Raw genomic sequence first — 19,992 nt, forward strand, 5'->3', positions numbered from 1 at the left:
GGAAGACCTCCGACAGTGGTCTTTCTCCACTGCATGTTGGTGGTAGCTGCCCTGGGTTTTAGTCCATCCCTCAGTACGTAGTCCGGAACGCTGGAAAGTGCCAGTCTGCAACACTCAGTTGGGGTTAACTCCTTGTTCTAGAAGGCCAACAAGTTTCAAGCGGACCAAAGAATGTCATTCACAGAGCCGATGGTCCTCGATTATCGGCTGTGCGTCCCAGGGAACAGACTGTAGAGCACAGGGTCCTATATCATGGAGCTACTCGGGATAATTCTTGACAGAAGCCACTGCATCTTTCTCCAGACTGCCTTTGCGAAAGCACATTCCAGCAGGAAATGTGTGATGGTCTCTTTCCACCACCACTCTCCCCCCTGCAGCTGCTTCAATGACAATAATGTGGTGGCATAGACAGGCTGGGCGTACTAGAAGGATCTCACAGGTAGTGCCCTTCTCAACACCAGTCAAATGATGTCTGGGTGTTTGTTGGCAAGTTCTGGTGATGAGGCATTCTGCCAAATGACTTTGACAGTTTGCTCAGGGAACCACATGACCCAATCCACCCTCTCCTTTTCCAGAAGGGTCTCAAGGACACTACATGCTGACCACTTGCTGATGGACTTGTGGTCAAAGTTGTATTTCTTTGTAAATTTTTCCACGAAGAACAGGTGATGTGGAACAATCTAACTAATTAGAGCATTCCACAGGATGAGGGCAGCATTGAGAATGTACTCCCCAGCCCCCACCCCCACCATCTGTACATGCATATAAATGTTCATGAGCACAAACTCCACTTTTTCCACCACCGACAAAGACTGCAAATTTGGGTAGGAGGAATTTCATGAGGCTCCAACAAGTTATTGTTGCTTCAGAATTTGTGAATATTAATGGTATTTGCAGTGTTGAACTGGCTGTTTAGAGCGATTCCTCATTCCTCTGTGAAATTGACAGCAACATCTGGCATCCACAATTAAACATGAATGTTTAAAAACAAACAGAGAATGCAGGGAAACTTAGCATGTCCAGCAGCAAATGTGAAGAGAGAATCAGGGTTGTTTTGAAATCAGTATGACTCATCTTCAGAACTGAAAGGTGTTGGAAACTTTAATACTTTTGACAGCGCCAAAGACCCAGTGCAAAAGACGAAGGAGTTGTTAATGGTGGAGAAAGGAAATATAGATGTAAAATGGTGTGAAAGAGAGGGAATGGGTTCAATGTACTAAGAGCAAAATAAACACGGCACAAACAAAATTTTGAGACTCTAAAGGAGAGAGAATGTAAGAAAAATGGGCAACCGGCATAATACAACCATAAGACCATAAGACATAGGAGTGGAAGTAAGACCATTTGGCCCATCGAGTCCACTCCGCCATTTAATCATGGCTGATGGGCATTTCAACTCCGCTTCCCTGCACTCTCCCAGTAGCCTTTAATTCCTTGCGAGATCAAGAAATTGTCAATCTCTGCCTTGAAGACATTTAACGTCCTGGCCTCCACTGTGCTTCGTGGCAATGAATTCCACAGGCCCACCACTCTCTGGCTGAAGAAATGTCTCCTTATTTCTGTTTTAAATTTACCCCCTCTAATTCTAAGGCTGTGCCCACTGGTCCTCGTCTCCCCGCCTAATGGAAACAACCTCCCAGCATCCACCCTTTCCAAGCCATGCATTATCTTGTATGTTTCTACTAGATCTCCCCTCCACCTTCTAAACTCAAATGAATACAATCGCAGGATCCTCAGCCGTTCATCATATGTTAAGCCTACCATTCCAGGGATCATCCTTGTGAATCTCCGCTGGACACGCTGCAGTGCCAGTATGTCCTTTTCTGAGGTGTGGGGCCCAAAATTGGACACAGTATTCTAAATGGGACCTAACTACTGCTTTATAAAGTCTCAAAAGCAGATCGCTGCTTTTGTATTCCAAACCTCTTGAGACGAGTGACAACATTACATTTGCTTTCTTAATCACAGACTCAACCTGCAAGTTAACTTTTAGAGAATCCTGGACCAACACTCCCAGATCCCTTTGTACTTCAGCTTTATGAATTTTCTCACCATTTAGAAAATAGCCCATACCTGTATTCTTTGTTCCAAAGTGCAAAACCTCACATTTGCTTATGTTGAATTTCATCAGCCATTTCCTGGACCACTCTCCTAAACTGTCCAAATCTTTCTGCAGCCTCCTCACCTCCTCAGTGCTACCTGCCTGTCCACCTATCTTCGTATCATCAGCAAACTTCGCCAGAATGCCCCCAGTCCCTTCATCCACATCATTAATATATAAGGTGAACAGCTGCGGCCGAAAAACACTGAACCCTGTGGGACACTGCTTGTCACTGGTTGCCATTCCGAAAAAGAGCCTTTTATCCCGACTATCTGCATTCTGTCAGACAGCCAATCCTCAATCCAAGCCAGTAGCTCACCTCGAACACCATCGGCCATCACCTTCCTCAGCAGCCTCCCGTGAGGCACCGTATCAAAGGCCTTTTGGAAGTCTAGATAGATCCACTGGGTTTCCCTGGTCTAACCTACTTGTTACCTCTTCAAAGAATTCTAACAGGTTTGTCAGGCATGACCTCCCCTTACTAAATCCATGCTGACTTGTTCTAATCCGACCCTGCACTTCAAAGAATTTAGAAATCTTATCCTTAACAATGGATTCTAGAATTTTACCAACAACTGAGGTTAGGCTAATCAGCGTATAATTTCCGATCTTTTGTCTTGATCCTTTCTTAAACAAGGGGGTTATAACGGCGATTTTCCAATTATCTGGGACTTTCCCTGACTCCAGTGACTTGAAAGATCACAACCAACGCCTCAGCTATTTCCTCAGCCACCTCCCTCAGAACTCAAGGATGTAGCCCCTCGGGGGGTAGGAGATTTATCAGTTTTTAGACCTTTTAGCTTTTCTAGCACATTTTCTTTTGTAATGCCTACCATACTCAACTCTGCCCCCTGGCTCTCCTTAATTGTTGGGATACTACTCATGTCTTCCATAGTGAAGACTGACGCAAAGTAGTTATTAAGTTCTTCAGCTATTTCCTTATCTCCCATCACTAGCCTTCCAGCATCAATTTGGAGAGGCCCAATGTCTACTTTTGCCTCTCGTTTGTTTCTTATGTATTGAAAGAAACTTTTACTATCATTTCTAATATTACTAGCTAGCCTACCTTCACATTTGATCCTCTGCTTCCTTATTTCTCTCTTTGTTATCCTCTGTTTTTGTAGCCTTCCCAATCTTCTGATTTCCCAGCGTTCTTGGCCACTTTATAGGCTGTCTCTTTTTCTTTGATAGATTTCCTGACCTCCTTTGGCAGTCATGGCTGTCTAAACACCCCCCCCCTCCCCCGCCCCCGCCGCCCTGGATTATCTTTCTTTTCTTTGGTATGAAGCTGTGTACTGTGTCCACAATTACACCCAGAAGTTCCTGCCATTTGTGCTCTACTGCCCTCCCCGTTAGGCTCTGCTTCCAGTAGTTCAGTTTCTGAAGTTATTAAATTCAACATTGAGACCTTGAGGCTGTAACGTGTGTAAACAGAAAATGAGCTGTTGTTTGTGGAGCTTGTGTTGTGCTTTGTTGTGTTGTGTTTTGCCTTTACTTGAGGGAATTTCAAGTGCTGTTATCAGTGGATTCCTTCTCTGCTACAGGGCCTGCCCTCATCTGCCCAAGTGACAACTTGCAATATTACAAATTAATATGAAAGTCTGTGAAATTCAGAGTTGGATATTTATAGAATAAGGTACAACAGGATTTATATCTTAATTGTTAATGGGGAATCTCCAGTTATAAAATATATTTGAGGAATTTCTGGTTTCTCCATTAAAATTCACTCTAGGATTCTATGAGCTCCTGCAAACATTCCAAAGTTGATGAAGACACAATTGGATGAAATTGGTGTCTGTTTTTTCTCCTGGATACTGGGTTTCTTCCAAACTAGATTTCAAAGGAGATTTAGGTTGGTGGTAGATTTACCTAAGTGTGGAGTCTGGGAGTTAGTTCTTATTGGACTATCATGATATTCACAGCAGTTTGTTCCTTACCACATTGAACCATGGGTTCAGAAATTGTACGATTAAATGTTGTTTTAGACAATGGTCATTTAACATATTCCTGGATTAATCTGTTTCAGTTTTAACGAGATGATTTCTATTGATTTGACAAGAAAATTATTCCTTCAATGAAGTAACATTTGGGCCCATTGGCACCACTTCAGGCAGAATTAGTTAATAAGTCTTTCTTTGTTCTTAGTCACTGATTCCTTGAAGTTTGTGGACTGCACAATCCAGACAGGGCAAGTGTGTGACATTCCAGGATGTTTATGACTTTTGTGCTATATAATTATTGCTGGAATGTTTTGGAAATTGTGGTAAAATGAATATTTGGCATTGACCGTGTTTTTGAACAAAGTTCATTTTAATGTTTAAAGAAGTTATAGCTTTTAAAACACTTTAGGTCTCTCCATGTCTGATTGGTATAACTATGGTAATAACCAGACACTTTTTGCTTTATAATGTTGATTAAAGGATAATATTGCATGGGGTAACTCCTGTGATTATTCTCAAAATAGAATAATGGGATCTTTCATGTCCTTCTGAGAGGGCAGGAAGACAGCATCTGAAAGACAGCATCGCCAACAGCACGGCAGTCCCTCAGCCTTGTATTGGAGTGTCAGCCTGGACTACTTATGTTCAGGTCCTGAAGGGATAGAGACTTGATGTAGAAACAATATCGTATAATAGCAGCAAATATCAAGAGGAATGATGAAATAGGAGACACTTTGAACAAGTAGAAGCCCTAAATTATAGTTATCGTTCACAAGCTTCTCTTTACATCCCTTCTTAAACAAAGACACAACATTAGCCACTCTCCAGTCATTCAGCACCTCACCTGTAGATATAGGACCCCGAAAAATCTAATATGATTCTTTTCTACTCTGACCAGGACCTCCATATCTTTATTCATTCATTGTTCTCTTATTGTACTGGCCTTGCGTTGCGTCAAACAGGAACATAATGAATCTGAAGTCTCGTTATCATATTTTTGAAAGCCTCCCACTTATCAGACATGCCTCAACCTGCGAATAGTGTTGTAGAGCAGAGAGACTTAGGGGTTCAGGGACAGAATTCTTCTAAGTTTATGTCACATGTGGATAGGGTTGTTGAGAAGACTTTTAGCACTCTTGTCTTCATTGCTCAGACCTTTGAGTGTGGGAATTGGGACATCATGTTGAGGTTGTACAGGATGTTGATGAGGCCTTTTCTGGAGTACTGCGTAATGTTCTGGTTTCACTGTTACAGGAAGGATATTACTAAGCTGGGGAGGGTGCAGAAAACATTTACCAGATGTTGCCAGGAATGGAAGATTTGAGCTATAATTAGAGGCTGGGTAGGCTAGGACTTTTCTCACTGGTACATAGGAGGTTGAGGAGTGCCCTCAGAGAAGTTTATAAAATCACCACAAGGCATATAGATAAGGTGAATGGCAGTTGTCTTTCTCCTAGGGTGGGGCATTTCAAAACTAGGGGGCATATTTTTAAGATGAGAAGAGAAAGTTATAAAATGACACAAGGCAATTCTTTTTTAAACACAGAGTGGTTTGTGTGTGGAATGAACTTCCAGAGGACGTGATGGATACAGGCACTTTTAGATTAGATTACCTACAGTGTGGAAACAGGCCTTTCGGCCCAACAAGTCCACAGTGCCCCTTGAAGCATCCCACCCTGACCCATCCCCCTATAACCCAAACACCCCTGAACATGATGGGCAATTTAGCATGGCCAATCCACCTAGCATGCACATCTTTGGACTGTGGGAGGAAACCGGAGCACCTGGAGAAAACCTACGCAGACACAGGGAGAATGTGCAAACCCCACACAGACAGTCTCCCGAGGCTGGAATCGAACCCAGGTCCCTGGCGCTGTGAGGCTGTAGTGCTAACCACTGAGCCACCCAGCCACCCATGTTACAAACATTTGAAAGACATTTGCATAAATAAATAAATAAGAAAAGTTTGATGAGCAATGGGCCAAGCACAGGCAGGTGGGACTAGTTTAGTTTGGGATTATGGCTGGCAGAGACTGGTTGGACCGAAGGGTCTGTTTCTGTGCTGTATGACTCTATGACTCTACACTGATGTTTAGTCTCTTAAAGTTTGTTCAGGGTCATTAGTGTCCGGTATTTACTTCCTCAATGAAGTGTACGCTGGGCTAATGAATACTTAAAGCTCTTTTGGATAGATTTTTAATCTACCGGGGAACCAAGAATTATGGGGTGTCAGACAGCAAAGTGGAGCTAAAGCTACATCAGATCACCTATGATCATAATGACTGCAGACTGGACAAGGTGAATGCCTTAGCCCCACTCCTATTCTGTATGAACTTGTGACATTTCAGTTTTTAGTTAACATCATCGATAAAGTATATGACAAGGCTTTACAGTTTGCTCTGACAGCGCTTCATTGTGATTGGCTGCTTAACCTACCTGATGACAACACTATTTCTGAACTCTGGAATTCCTTAATAGCTGGTAACAAACCAACGTGTGAAATTCACACTACAGATATCAAGTGTTGCTGCATTTAAAATATCAGCTGTTTCATACTGCTACTGCGCAATAGCATCGCAAGTGGTATCCCCCTTGAAGAGTATGCTGCCATCAGTTCATAGAGCATAGAAGCAGACCCTTCAGTCCAACTCCAGCATTCCTACCAGGTATCTTAAACTTTACTAATCCCATTTGCCTGCATTTGGCCCATTTCTCTTTAAGCCTTTCTTATTCATGTTGTTGTCCATATGTTTTTTAAATGTTGTAATTGTACCCATATCTACCACTTCCTCTAGCAGTTCATTCCACATATGAACCACATGTGAAAAAGTTGCTCCTTTGAAATCTTTGTCCTCTCCCCTTAAACCTGTGCCCTCTAGTTTTGGACTCCCTTACCCTGGGAAAAACACCTTGGCTATTTGCCCTATCCATGCCACTCATGACTTTATAATCCTCTGGAAGGTCACTCTTCAGCCTCCAACGTTCAAGGGAAAAATGTCCAGCTTCTCATTATAACTCAAACACTCCAGTCCCAGCAACGCCCTTGTAAATGTTTTCTACACCCTTTTCAGTTTAACAACATCCTTCCTATAACAGGGCAGTCAGCATTGCACACAACATTTCAGAAGTGGCCTTACCAATATCTTGTGCAGTCACAACATGACATCCCATCTCCTGTAAAACTGAAAGAACTGTGGATGCTGTAAATAGGGAAACAAAACAGAAATTTTGGAAAAGCTCAGCAGGTCTGACAGCATCTGTGAAGGTAAAAACAGAGTTGACATTTTTGGTCCAGTGACCGTTCCGCAGAACAATTCTAAGGAGGGTCACCGGACCCAAAACGTTAACTCTGTTTTTTCCTTCACAGATGCTACCAGACCTGCTGAACTTTTCCAGCAATATCTGTTTTGTTTCCCAATTCCTATCCTCAGTGCTCTGACCAATGAAGGCAAGCGTGCAAAATGCCTTCCTCATTGCCCTGTCTACCTGTCATGCCACTTTCAAAGAACTATGTACCTGTATCCCTTGGTCTCTCTGTTCACCAACACTCCCCTGGGCCCCATCATTAATTGTGTCAGTCTTGCCCTGACTTTTCTTATCGAAATGCAATATTATCTAAATTAAACTTCATCTGCCACTCCTTGGCATATTGGCCCATCTGAACAAGATCAGGTTATACTCTTAGATAACCTATTTCACATCCATTATTTCACCAATTTTGGTGTCATCCACAAATTTAGTAATCATGCCTTCTATATAAATGACGAGTGATAGTAGACCCAGAACCAGTCCTTGCAGCCCACAGCCGGTCACAGACCTTTAGTTTAAATAAGAACTCTCGACCTCCATCCTGTATCTCCTACAATCAATCAATTTTGTATCCAAGTGGTTAGCTCTCCCTCAATCCCATGTGTTCTAACTTTACTAACTAGATGACCATGCAGAACCTTAGTAAAGGCCTTGCCAAAGTCCATATAGACAATGTCTACCACGCTGCCTTCTTCTATCTTCTTGATCACCCCTTAAAAAAACTCAGATACAATTTTCCACACATAAAACTGACTAACCCTAATCAATTCTTGCCTTTCCAAATGCATGTAAATCCTGTCAATCCAACAACTTACCCACCACTGACCTTAGGCTCACTGGTCTGTAGTTCCTTGATTTTTGCTTGCAGCCTTCCTTAAGTAATAGTACATGCAGTCAAAAAGACATTGTGTCTATCACACAAATGAGTGATATGAAATTCAACACCCGCCTGATATGTAGACTGTCAGTATGAAAACCTGGCAGATTACATAAAACAATGTGTTTCTTTGGCTGCTGCAACAAGCAAGGTACTGACCTTCCCCATCCAGTTGCACTTCCAAGACTCGCAATGCAATGTCCAACATTTTGATGAAATTGTGCAACATTTGCTGGATAATTAGAAGTGTGTGAAGAATTACGCTGACCAAAAATTTAGAATAGTGAGTCAGGCACATGTATGGGGTAGAGGGCAGTTTTTGGGTCAGGATTCGTGATATAACTTAAGAATGAACTTGTTTCTCTGTGGTGGCATGTCACAGTATGTCTGCTACCGAGTTGACCATTATAGATGGCCTCCCTGCCATTGAGATGCTTTAGCAGAGAAGGTTTACTTTCTACTGAAATACTAGCAGCCATGCCTGGGAAATAACTGTCCCAAATTTGGGAGAGTCCAAACAGTTGGTAACCATAATATCTACCTATTAGAGTGCAGCCCTACACATCGTAGGGTCACTTTGAATAATGCAGAAGGAGGCCATTCATCAATTAATCCTATAATTTCCATTCCTTTCCGCTATCCTTGTAGTCTAAAAATTTGCTTCCTTAAAGTATCGTTCAATTTCTTTTCAAATCATTGATTTTCACCACTTGCACCATCTTCATGGACAACAAGTTCCAGGTTATTATCACTTCTTGGGTAAAATTGTACTTTCTCAGTGGGAGTACCTTGTCTCCTCTGCTCAAAATACTTGACTATGCCAACAAATCCTTGTACCATAAGCAATCATAAACAGATTTTCTTAGTCTAACTTGTCCAAAATTGTAAATATTTTGTGCAGCTTTACCATTTCTCCTCAGTTTGCTCTAAAGTGAACAACCTATGCTTCTTCAACCAAAACTTGTAGCTAAAATCCCTCATTCATTCAATCATTCTGATAAAACTCCTCCAAACATCTTGAGGAATCTTGTATTTCTTAAAGTGTGATGGATACAGTTTCTAATGAATCAAAACTAGTTGTTTGTTTTAATTCTACAAGCATGGGGGAATCAAGTTTACTCTGGCAATTACAAGAAATGGAAGCAATATGCTGTTTGGTTTGATCAGTCAATAGTTGGATGTGTAGCTTATATGCTTGACATCACTCTAGCACTGAAATTCACATATGATATTAATGAATATTGTGTAAATAAAGTCTCCAGATTTTGCCATTCTGTAGTCGTTGTATGCATCTGTGATTTCCCTGCAGTTTTACTCCTGTATTTATGTCATTATTTGGAGGTTTACATAATCCTTTAGTGGTGTCATCTTACCGTATTTTTTTGCTCGTCATCTTTGACCAAGTGGATAATGTTTTTGCACATCAAGAATATTCCTATCGGTCAATACAAAATATCCTCCTTAATTAGTTTTCCACCAACCTCCACCGCCTTATTTTTGCCCCATCTTATCTTTTCTGGACACTTTTTATCCTTGAATATTGAGCATTTAGTCCTCACAATTTTCAAGCCGCATTTCCTTTATTGCCACAAAGCATTTTCCCCAGCAGCTTTTTATGCTTGCTGTTCACAGTGATGAATGAATATAAACACAATGTGTTCCACAATTCTGGCTCATTCCTTTTTTTTGCTGAACTTTCTCGACACACCCCCCTCTGTGATGTTATTTAACCTGTCTGTACCCCTGAGTATGGAATTTCCTATAACTGATTACCTTTTGCTGTTTCCTCCTTGGCATTCCCTTGCTCAATAGTGCCACAGTCTGGGCACTCATTCAGAGCATTGTCACTCCTAGCAGTTTCCAGTGATACCTTTTGACAGCAACATGCGTGGTAATGACTCCCATATTTCTTTTCCAACTTCTTCCTACTGTCCATGAAAGTCAGTTAACTGCTATCCCAAATGTATAGTGCCTGTTGAATGGACACTGGAACATATAGTCCAATAAAAACTCATTGTTCCTGATGCTCTACAGTGACACTGGCTGTCCCTTGAGATCTCTAACATGCCACAGTTCTACAGGCGACTGGTTCGTAACTGGCAGATATAGGCTGATGAGCACAGTTTGGATTGCCATTCCCAGAGGCATGGGGATACAGGATAGCCAAGGCATGGATAGCCATGTGCTGGTGTGAGAAGACCTGCCGCTGTTCCCTGGTTGTTTTGGAAGTTGGTAGAAACTCCAGCCTTCACCGCACCCCAGCCCCCCCCAAGCTAAAGCAGTGAGAGACACTTCGGATGCATGTCTTTGCCAAAGTCATGGAAAATTCCCACGTGGGGCAGGAATTGTAACCAGCAAGTCTCATTTACTCATCTATTTCAAAGAAATCTGTTTTCTTTCTTTATAAACATGGTACATTATTTAATTTGTTAGTTTGAATCAACAATTGCTCTTTGCTTCTTTTTTTAAAAGCAACTTGTTCAGGCCTACGGGGTGGGTGGCACAGAGGCAGGAACACTACCATTGCACATAAGAACCCCAGTCTTTGCTCATGCACATGTTAATCAGGGAGTTGATGGCCTAGTGGTGTTATCACTGGACTGTTGATCCAGAGACTTGACCTAGGCTCATATCCTGCAAATGGTGAAATTTGAATTCTGTATAAATCTGGAATGAACAGTCTACGATGAGCAGGAATCTGTTGTCAATTGTTGTAAAAACCCATCTGGTTCACTAATGTCCTTTGGGAAGGAAACTGCCATCCTTAACTAATCTGGCCCATGTGTGACTGCAGACCCACAGCTATGTGGTTGACTCTTAACAGCCCTCAAGGCAATAACAAAGAAACAACAAAGAAACACAGAAACCTACAGCACAGGAACAGGCGCTTCGGCCCTCCAAGCCTGCGCCGATCAAGATCCTCTGTCTAACCTGTCATCTATTTTCTAACGGTCTGTGTCCATTTGCTCCCTGCCCATCCATGTACCTGTCCAAATATATCTTAAAAGACGCTAACGTGTCTGCGTCTAACACCTCCGCTGACAACGCGTTCCAGGCGCCCACCACCCTCTGTGTAAAGAACTTTCCACGCATATCTCCCTTAAACTTTCCTCCTCTCACTTTGAACTCATGACCCCTAGTAATTGAGTCCCCTACTCTGGGGCAAAAGCTTCTTGCTATCCACCCTGTCTATACCCCTCATGATTTTGTAGACCTCAATCAGGTCCCTCCTCAATCTCCGTCTTTCTAATGAAAATAATCCTAATCTATTCAACCTTTCTTCATAGCTAGCACCTTCCATACCAGGCAACATCCTGGTGAACCTCCTCTGTACCCTCTCCAAAGCATCCACGTCCTTTTGGTAATGTAGCGACCAGAACTGTACACAGTACTCCAAATGTAGCCGAACCAAAGTCCTATACAACTGCAACATGACCTGCCAACTCTTGTACTCAATACCCCACCCAATGCAGGAAAGCATGCCATATGCCTTCTCGACCACCCTATTGACCTGCGTTGTCACCTTCAGGGAGCAATGGACCTGAACACCCAGATCTCTCTGTTCATCAATTTGCCCTAGGACTTTTCCATTTACTGTATAGTTCGCCCTTCAATTTGATCTTCCAAAATTCATCACATCGTGTTTGCCCGGATTGAACTCCATCTGCCATTTATCTGCCCAACTCTCCAGTCTATCTATATTCTGCTGTAATTTCTGACAGTCCCCTTCACTATCAGCTACTCCACCAATCTTAGCGTCATCAGCAAACTTGCTGATCAGACCACCTACACCTTCTTCCAGATCATTTACAGATATCACAATCAACAGTGGTCCCAGCACAGATCCCTGTGGAACACCACTGGTTACAGGTCTCCAATTTGAGAAACTCCCTTCTACTACTACCCTCTGTCTCTTGTTGCCCAGCCAGTTTTTTATCCATCTAGCTAGCACACCCTGGACCCCATGTGACTTCACTTTCTCCATCAGCCTGCCATGGGGAACCTTATCAATAAGATGGGATCAATAAGTGGTAGCCTAGCCACTGATGTCCTCATGTTGAGAATGAATAAAATAAGGACATGAATATGCCATCTGTTTCTTTTCAAGTTGCCCACTTCTCAGCTTGACCAAATGCCTTAATTCAGAAAGCGAAAAATAATCGCTGAATAACTTGCCTGCTTGCATATGGTATCCTACTTTGCTTTCTTTTGAACATAATTGATTGGCTGTTCACGGTCCTCAAGAACTTACTCACTCATTTATCTCCACGTGCTCTCACCCTCGATATCGCTCAAGCTAGGGTCATCAATCTCTGCCTTCACTCTTAGTGTTGTTACCTCTCTACTTTCATCCCTCCACTGGTCTTGTGTTGAGATTTAAATATGTCTGACTCTTTTGCTGTTCTAAAACTAGTTCACGCTTGTAATTGGAGAGAAAATTTTCTTGAATTTCTAATGTACACTGCTGGAGAACAATAATAGAAGACGGGTCTAGATCCAAAACGTCAGCTTTCCCGCCCCTCTGATGCTGCTTGGTCTGCTGTGTTCATCCAGCTGTACACCTTGTTATCTCAGATTCTCCAGCATCAGCAGTTCCCACGACCTCTGAAACAATAATAGCATGGTCTTTTCAGATTATCCCATTTTAATTGCCAATTTTCATCGGAATCCCAAAAATTTTCTGTTTTTCCAATAATGTCCATAATTAGCCTTTTAGAAAATAACCACATATTAGTATTGCATAACTCATTTGTTAAGATTTTTACAAATCAGGCTGTTGGAATTGTGCAGTTGGGTCAATTGACTCTGGTGGAATGCTAAGAACAGGACATGAAGAACTCAGACGTGCCTGAGATCCCTCACACCCAAAAACAGTCACTGGTACAGGGCGTGAAGGATAATTATTGGACTTGACATTCTGGGATTCTGTATTCTCATGCTTTTGGTGGTTTGCCATGTTTACCATTCTGGTGAGAAAGAGAAGTTGTTCCAGCCTTGATATCAGCTGTTATAGTTACCTTGAGGATAGCACACTGAATCCTTTTGGAGAAACACTCTGTAGTAATGTCTCTACCCCGGAACAGGAGGGCCTGGGTTCAAGCCCCACCTGTTCGAGAGCTGTGTATTAACATCTCTCAACTGGTTGATTTGAAAATATAGGTTAAATATGCCTGTACCACCCTGCCAGGCAGTGCATTCCAGACATCCACCATCCCCTTGATGAAAAAAAAATTGTACTTTTGGCAGCACAGATTCAATGGGATCAAAGGCTTCTTCTTTACTGTATGGTTATATATGTAGTGATCATTCCTTTTGCTGGTCAAGTGTACCTGTCTATTTTTCTATTACCTATCCTTTTTGTATGAATCCAGTACTTTCCCCATTCCTATCCTTTTGACAGCTACCATTATTTGTGGTTATGGGCACCCAAGAGCACTCTTATGTTGTGAAGAGCCTTTCGGTATTGCTCACGTTGTGGAAAGGAGTGGCACAGGCAAACTGCTGGGATCAAAAAGTGAGCAACTCTGAACTAAAATTCTTTTGATAATGAATCTGGAGAGAAGCCATGATCAAGATTCGAAGTTCCACTTGTCTTCTTTCCAAGTCTTGAAATGTGAAAAGCATCTGAGAAGTGTAACTGCCGGGTTTTAACACTGCTGTTTATTTTTCTGCCTCTTCTGCATTTTTTTAACTTGTTCAGTACAGACGGTTTTGCAGCAAAACGGTAAACACCCATCAAGTTTTAAATTCTCAGCATGTGACAGTTGAAGCTGTAGGATTTATATGCTTGCACAGAATCACAACTTGAGTATTGCTGAAGTAAGGCATTTTTTATGGAAGTTTTTGGCTTGCTATCATCAGAACAATTCACAAGATTACAGTTCAAGGGGTAAACCAACATGTATGTAGCATGAGATGAGATTGCTAATTGGTGGGAAAGTGGCCTCAATGAGTAGCATTGCCAGAACCTGTGACTGGACAGTGGTATGATCCAGAACAAACACAACAGCAGTATAAATGTTTGTTTTCCCCTTGAATTGGTATTCTTGAGTTGTCTTGATGAGAGCAGGATGAAAAACTTGAACAAAATCTGTCTTTTTTTCAGCAACACTCAAGATCTGCAAAACCAGATAAGTCACAATTGTTACAAGCAAATCTGAGAAACGTATATAGGCTTGCATCAAATTCCTGATTTTTGAGCCTGAAATCAGATAAACAGGAAGTTTGTACAAGCTGGCAGATAGACATTCTTAATTTCTGTAAGCCTTGAAAAATCTGTTTGAGCTTGCACACATTCCTGTCACCGCCTGAAGTCAGATAAAACAGGAAGTCAATTAGTTTGGTTGATTTATGTGACCCTTGAGGAATTAGGACAAGTTTGCACCAAATTAATTTGTGAGACAAATCATTTAAATAGAGCCTGAGTGATACATAGCTGAAAGTAATTCAGGTCCTCGCTCCCCAGAGCCTGGCTACTATCTGCTAGCCCCAAGTCAGGAGTGTAATAGAATACTCCCCCTTTGCCTTGTCAACAACACTCAGAAAGGTTGACACTATACATGACAGAGCAGGCTGCTTGATTGGCACCAGATCCATTCTCTCCACCTCCTGATTCTCGGTAGCAGCAATGTTTACCATCTCTAACTTGCACTGCAGAAATTCATCAAAGCTTCTTAGAAAGCACCTTCCAAAGCCATGACTCATCTAATACATGGGAACACCATGCCTCCAAGTTCCCCTCCAAGCCACTTGCCACCCTGATTTGGAAACACATCATCGTTCCTTCAGTGTCACTGGGTCAACATTCTGGACCTTTTTCCTGAACAGCATTGTGGGTATACCTACACCATATGGACTGAAGTGCTTCAAGCGAAAGCTCATGACCACCTTCTCAAGGGCAGCAAGGGGTGAATAATAAATACTGGCCCATCCAATGGCATATCACATGAATTAATTAGAAAAAGTGCTGAACTGGGCCAACAGCAGACCTGTGGAGAGGTGTCACAGCCACAGCACAGAACTTCCAGTTGTTGTTCGATCTATGTATTCTAAGTAAATACAATGAGGTTCCTGTTAACAGGGAACAATTCTTATAAGGTCTCCATCTTAGTTACTGAAATTCACAGTTTACAGCAACTACTGAAGGGAATTTTAACTGCCTTTCCTCCAGTTTAAAGTAATTTTTACTACAGAAAACAGAGAGCTCCTGAGCTGGTGGAACTCTGAAGATTTTGCCCTGTTTTGTTCAGTGGCAAACTGTAAAGCTATCTGAAAACCAATCATATAGTTGTTAGCAGACTGAAGGCTTTTGTCATTAGTAACTGGTTGCTAGCCCACACTAAATTAGCTGTTTGTTGCAGGCTGAATCTCCATTTGTAATCACTACTCAGCTACAGCTCGTCTGATTATTACATTCCAACTATTGTTTGAATAAGAAACTGCATAAATGGTGTTTGCAAAGAATACCATGTTACTTTTAAAACCTGCAGTAATTCTTCAACAATCTTTAGTTTTTAAAACATTTCTTTTCCCATTTCAGTCCATAGTTAAAAATACAGAAAAACAAATAGACACCGTCTTTACGCTTTCCATCTGTCAAGATCCTGTATCATTTTATGGCACATAACAAGAGCACGCTCCGCAGCCCTGGAGATCAGCTAATATTTACAACCAATCAGCCTTACTGTATATTCAGAATTTCCGATAAGGATAACAAAAGTTGGTTGCCAAGAACTAACAAGCCAGGAATGAAACATAATTAACAGCTTAATTATACCACAAAACAAAAATTGCTATTTTTGATTTTTAAACCACACCTCTGCTTGAATATTAACCTCTGAAAGTCCTGATAAACTTTCAGTGCAACCGTGGTTGAACTCCTGCACACCACAAATAGGTGCTGCTATTGCCATTAAATTTCCTGCAGTTATTTATCATGGAGAGGGAATACATGGTGAATGGTAGCACTGTTGGAAGCACCAAGGATCAAAGAGAAGTTGACAATGCATGTCCCCCAGTCCCTTAGGATTTCAAGACAGGTGGATAAAGTAGTTAAGAAGGCATGTGGTATTAGCCGAGGCATAGAGTTTAAGAGCAGGTAAGTTACGCTGCAGCTGTATAAAATATTGGTTAGGCTATTGTGTGCAGTTCGGACATCCACAATACAGGAGGAATGTGATAGCATTGGAGAGGGTGGAGAGGAGATTTACCAGGATGCTGCCTGGCTTGGAAAGTTTCAATTATAGAGATTGGATGGACTGGGGTTGTTTTCGTTGGAGCAAAGGAGATTGAGAAGGGCTGTGATTAAAATATATAAAATTAGGCAAAGCATAGATTAAGGTAGACTGGAAGAAACTTTGCCCCTTAATGGAGGGAATCAATTTCTTAGAATCCCAACAGTGTGGAAACAGGCCCTTTGACCCTACAAATCCACACCAACCCTCAGAGCATCCCACCCAGGCCCATTCCCCTCATCTACACATCCATGAACATGAGGGGTAATTTTCCATGGCCAATTCAGCTAGCGTGCACATCTTTGGACTGTGGGAGGAAACTAGAGAAAAGCTGCATAGACATGGGGAGAACACTGTTTTACTCAAGTCCTGTCATTAATTTGCAATAGATGAAAGTAATAGATGATTGTGCTGGCAAAATATGCAGAGTATTATCCCAAATTAAAGCAAAACTTGCTCCTCTGCCCAACACATTAGATAAGTTCCCTCACCACCCTTCTTTCATTCCATAAATTACTGATGTGATGTTTTTGGAACATTCTATCATTGTCAAAAATGTTATTTTTGCGTAAAATGTTACTGTGATTGAGAAAACATACTCAGGAACATCTCTGTCCTGTTACAAAGTCATGGCTTTAATTTGGAATTGACTTCTTCGGAGCAATTCTCAAAAGACACCTGAAAACAAATGGGCATCACAGTCTCATCCAAATGTCCCTGCCCAAAGTTTGCCTGTTGCTGATAAGATTCTGATTGTTAGGTGTTCAAAGTGCTTTCCTATTTAATACACATTTCTGAGGGTCATGAGCTTGACGCAGGACCCAAATTTTGATCTTTGCTGTATTGTTAAACTGAAAGTACCTAACAGGTTCTTTAAAGGATGATCAAAATGAATACAAGACATGTGTGCTGCAATAGTTATAACTTAACCTACTTCATGTACATGTGTGAATTACTTACTACATAATGAACTAATGAATCTCACTGCCTTTTGGCTCATCGGGAACTTTGGTGACGGTGGCACTTGAAGTTCTATCTCAGACTCCATGACACTGGCCTCACAAACCCCAGTGCTTTGGTAAACGTCCATGGCCCCAGTCTCACAAACCTGGTCCGATAATGGAAATCCAAAGAATGGGACAAAGTCCCAAAATTTAATACTATTCTAGTTGCATGCTGTATCACCATTTTGTAGTACTTTCAGTACTTTTCCAGACATTCCCCTACACAGGAAACAAATTGCAAACATCTCCAGGTGCCTCAATATTAACTGCATGAAAGAATAGCTCCCACAGACAAGCAAGGCTATGCAGTTGCCAAACAACCAAAACAGGTTTTTTTTTTCACTTGACCTGCTTTCCATGTAATTTTTCACTTTCTTCAATTGCTGATTGTGATGTCCCTAAATGATTAACCCTTAATAGTCTGGTTTGGAGATATCCTTTTTAATCCCAACAATACAATTGCCAAATCAACAAATAATCATCAAACAAATCAGTACACTGAGATCAATGAAAAAATATGCTTGATAGTGGACATAATCAAATTCACTTATAAGGACCACCCTCATACAGCATATAATGGTCTCTAATCCTTTCTGATGCTGTTGGATGTCTATATCACATTGGCTTTAACATGGGAGCAACGTGCATTGGATTGATCATGGCTAACCACATTGCCTCAATATGTCCTGTACCCGTGCCAACATTTGGAACCAAATTCATCCACGCTTGCAGTAATATAGCCTAGCTGTCCATTGTACTGAAAAAAAAATCGCTGACAACCACTGATCAATAGTATTCTAACCTTGAGACCTGGAAATATTCACCTGTACCTTCTACAGCACAACTAGATTACTCTAGCAACAGCGAGTTATTATGTACTAATAGCTCATCAATTGCCAATGATGCCACCACTTCAGGAATTGTAGGATCCTTTCAAGCAGAGAGATACATTAGACTTCTGAACATTCCCTTTGTACCATTCCTGTAGTTGTTCTGACAACATCATATTATAGCCCAAGAGGGTTCAGAAAAGATTCCCAAGGATGTTGCCAGGGTTGGAAGGTTTGAATTATAGGGGGAGGCTGAATAGGCTAGAGCTATTTTCCGGTAGCATTGGAGGCTGAGGGGTGACCTTATAAATGTTTATAAAATAGTGAGGAGCATGAATAGCCAAGGTCTTTTGCCCAGGGTAGGTGAGTAAAAACCAAAGAGAGAGGGGAAAGATTTAAAAGGGACCTAAGAGGCAGCGTTTTCATGAAGAAAGTGGTGCATGTATGGAATGAGTTGCCAAAGGAAATGGTGGAGCCAGGTACAATTACGACATTTAAAAGGCATCCGAACAGGTAAATGAACAGGAAGGGTTTAGAGGGATGTGAGCCAAATGCTGTAAAATGGGACTAGATCAATATAGGATATCTAGTCAGCAGAGACGAATTGGACAGATGGGTTTCTTTCCGTGCTGTACAGCTCTATAACTCTATGATTCTGTGACAAGATATATGCTTCAATATAGTGCATACCTCTCATCACCAAATTTCAGTGGGCAGAGCAGATACACAAGCTTTGTCCATGTACTTCATTAAATCCCAAGTGTTTAGTCATATTACAACAAAGCCCAGTAATGCTGTGAGTCTATCTGATAAGCTGTCTACTCACTTAGTGACCATTTTCAATCAATGTTTTGAGTGAAATTTGAGGTATTTTCCATGTTTTCCCAAATAAGAGATCCAGTCATTGATGCATTTTCTTTTGCTTGTCCGCAGTGGCCAATTACCCATGAAGAAAGTTGTGCATCAGCCATCTTGCTGTGACATAAAGATATAGGTTTAACATCTTTAATATCTATTCATAGACAATAATACGTGCCTTCACTTTTGAACGTAGCACTGAATCTTTACATGAGATGACCTAACATTCCCAGTATAACCAAAACAATGTTCTGATCCCAGGATTAGATTCAAAATATTGGTTCCAGTATCGCCTATAATGTAATGCTTTTTGATATTTCTAGACAACTAACTCATTGGCATTTTATTTTCCAGATGGTTCTGAACAAGTTACAGTTTTACCTCCAGGCCGACATGAATATCCATTCAGCCTTGTGCTTCCACATTCGTGAGTTTGTAACAGTGTTATGTAATATTGTGCTGTATACCAGATTGTTGCTCTATCCTGCCCATTCAGTTTGCATCATAAATGGTTACAACACAGAAGAAAACTACTCAATCTATCACGTTCTTGTTGCAAGAACAATTACTGGCATTCCGATATTGCCACAGTTTCTCTGAGGTCTTGCAATTTCTTTCTCTCTTCCAGCACTTAGCCGATTACTTTCAGCCACAATTGAGTTGGTCTGCACCCAAGCAGTGCATTCCACATCCCAGTCACTTGTTGATTTAACATAAAAGAATTTCCCACAGTTTGCTGTCGGTTCTTTTGCCAAGCACCCTCAGTGGGTGCCCTCTGGATCATGATTTTTCTGTCAAGTTGCTTCCCAACCTCCTCTTCAATAAGGAGAGGATCTCCA

General features: G+C 41.5%; 1 protein-coding gene across 4 annotated transcripts in view; it reads left to right on the forward strand.

The window, feature by feature from the left end:
* The window catches only part of LOC125450306 (arrestin domain-containing protein 3-like), a 64,755-nt gene that overhangs the window by 19,036 nt on the left and 25,727 nt on the right, over positions 1 to 19,992 (forward strand). For all 4 annotated transcript variants that reach the window (XM_048526314.2, XM_048526295.2, XM_048526299.2 and 1 more), the window contains exon 2: positions 19,508 to 19,580. In XM_048526314.2, coding sequence (XP_048382271.1) covers positions 19,508 to 19,580 — 73 coding nt within the window. The remainder of the gene's footprint in view (positions 1 to 19,507; positions 19,581 to 19,992) is intronic.

Source organism: Stegostoma tigrinum, chromosome 3, assembly GCF_030684315.1.
Source record: "Stegostoma tigrinum isolate sSteTig4 chromosome 3, sSteTig4.hap1, whole genome shotgun sequence".
NCBI lineage: Eukaryota > Metazoa > Chordata > Chondrichthyes > Orectolobiformes > Stegostomatidae > Stegostoma > Stegostoma tigrinum.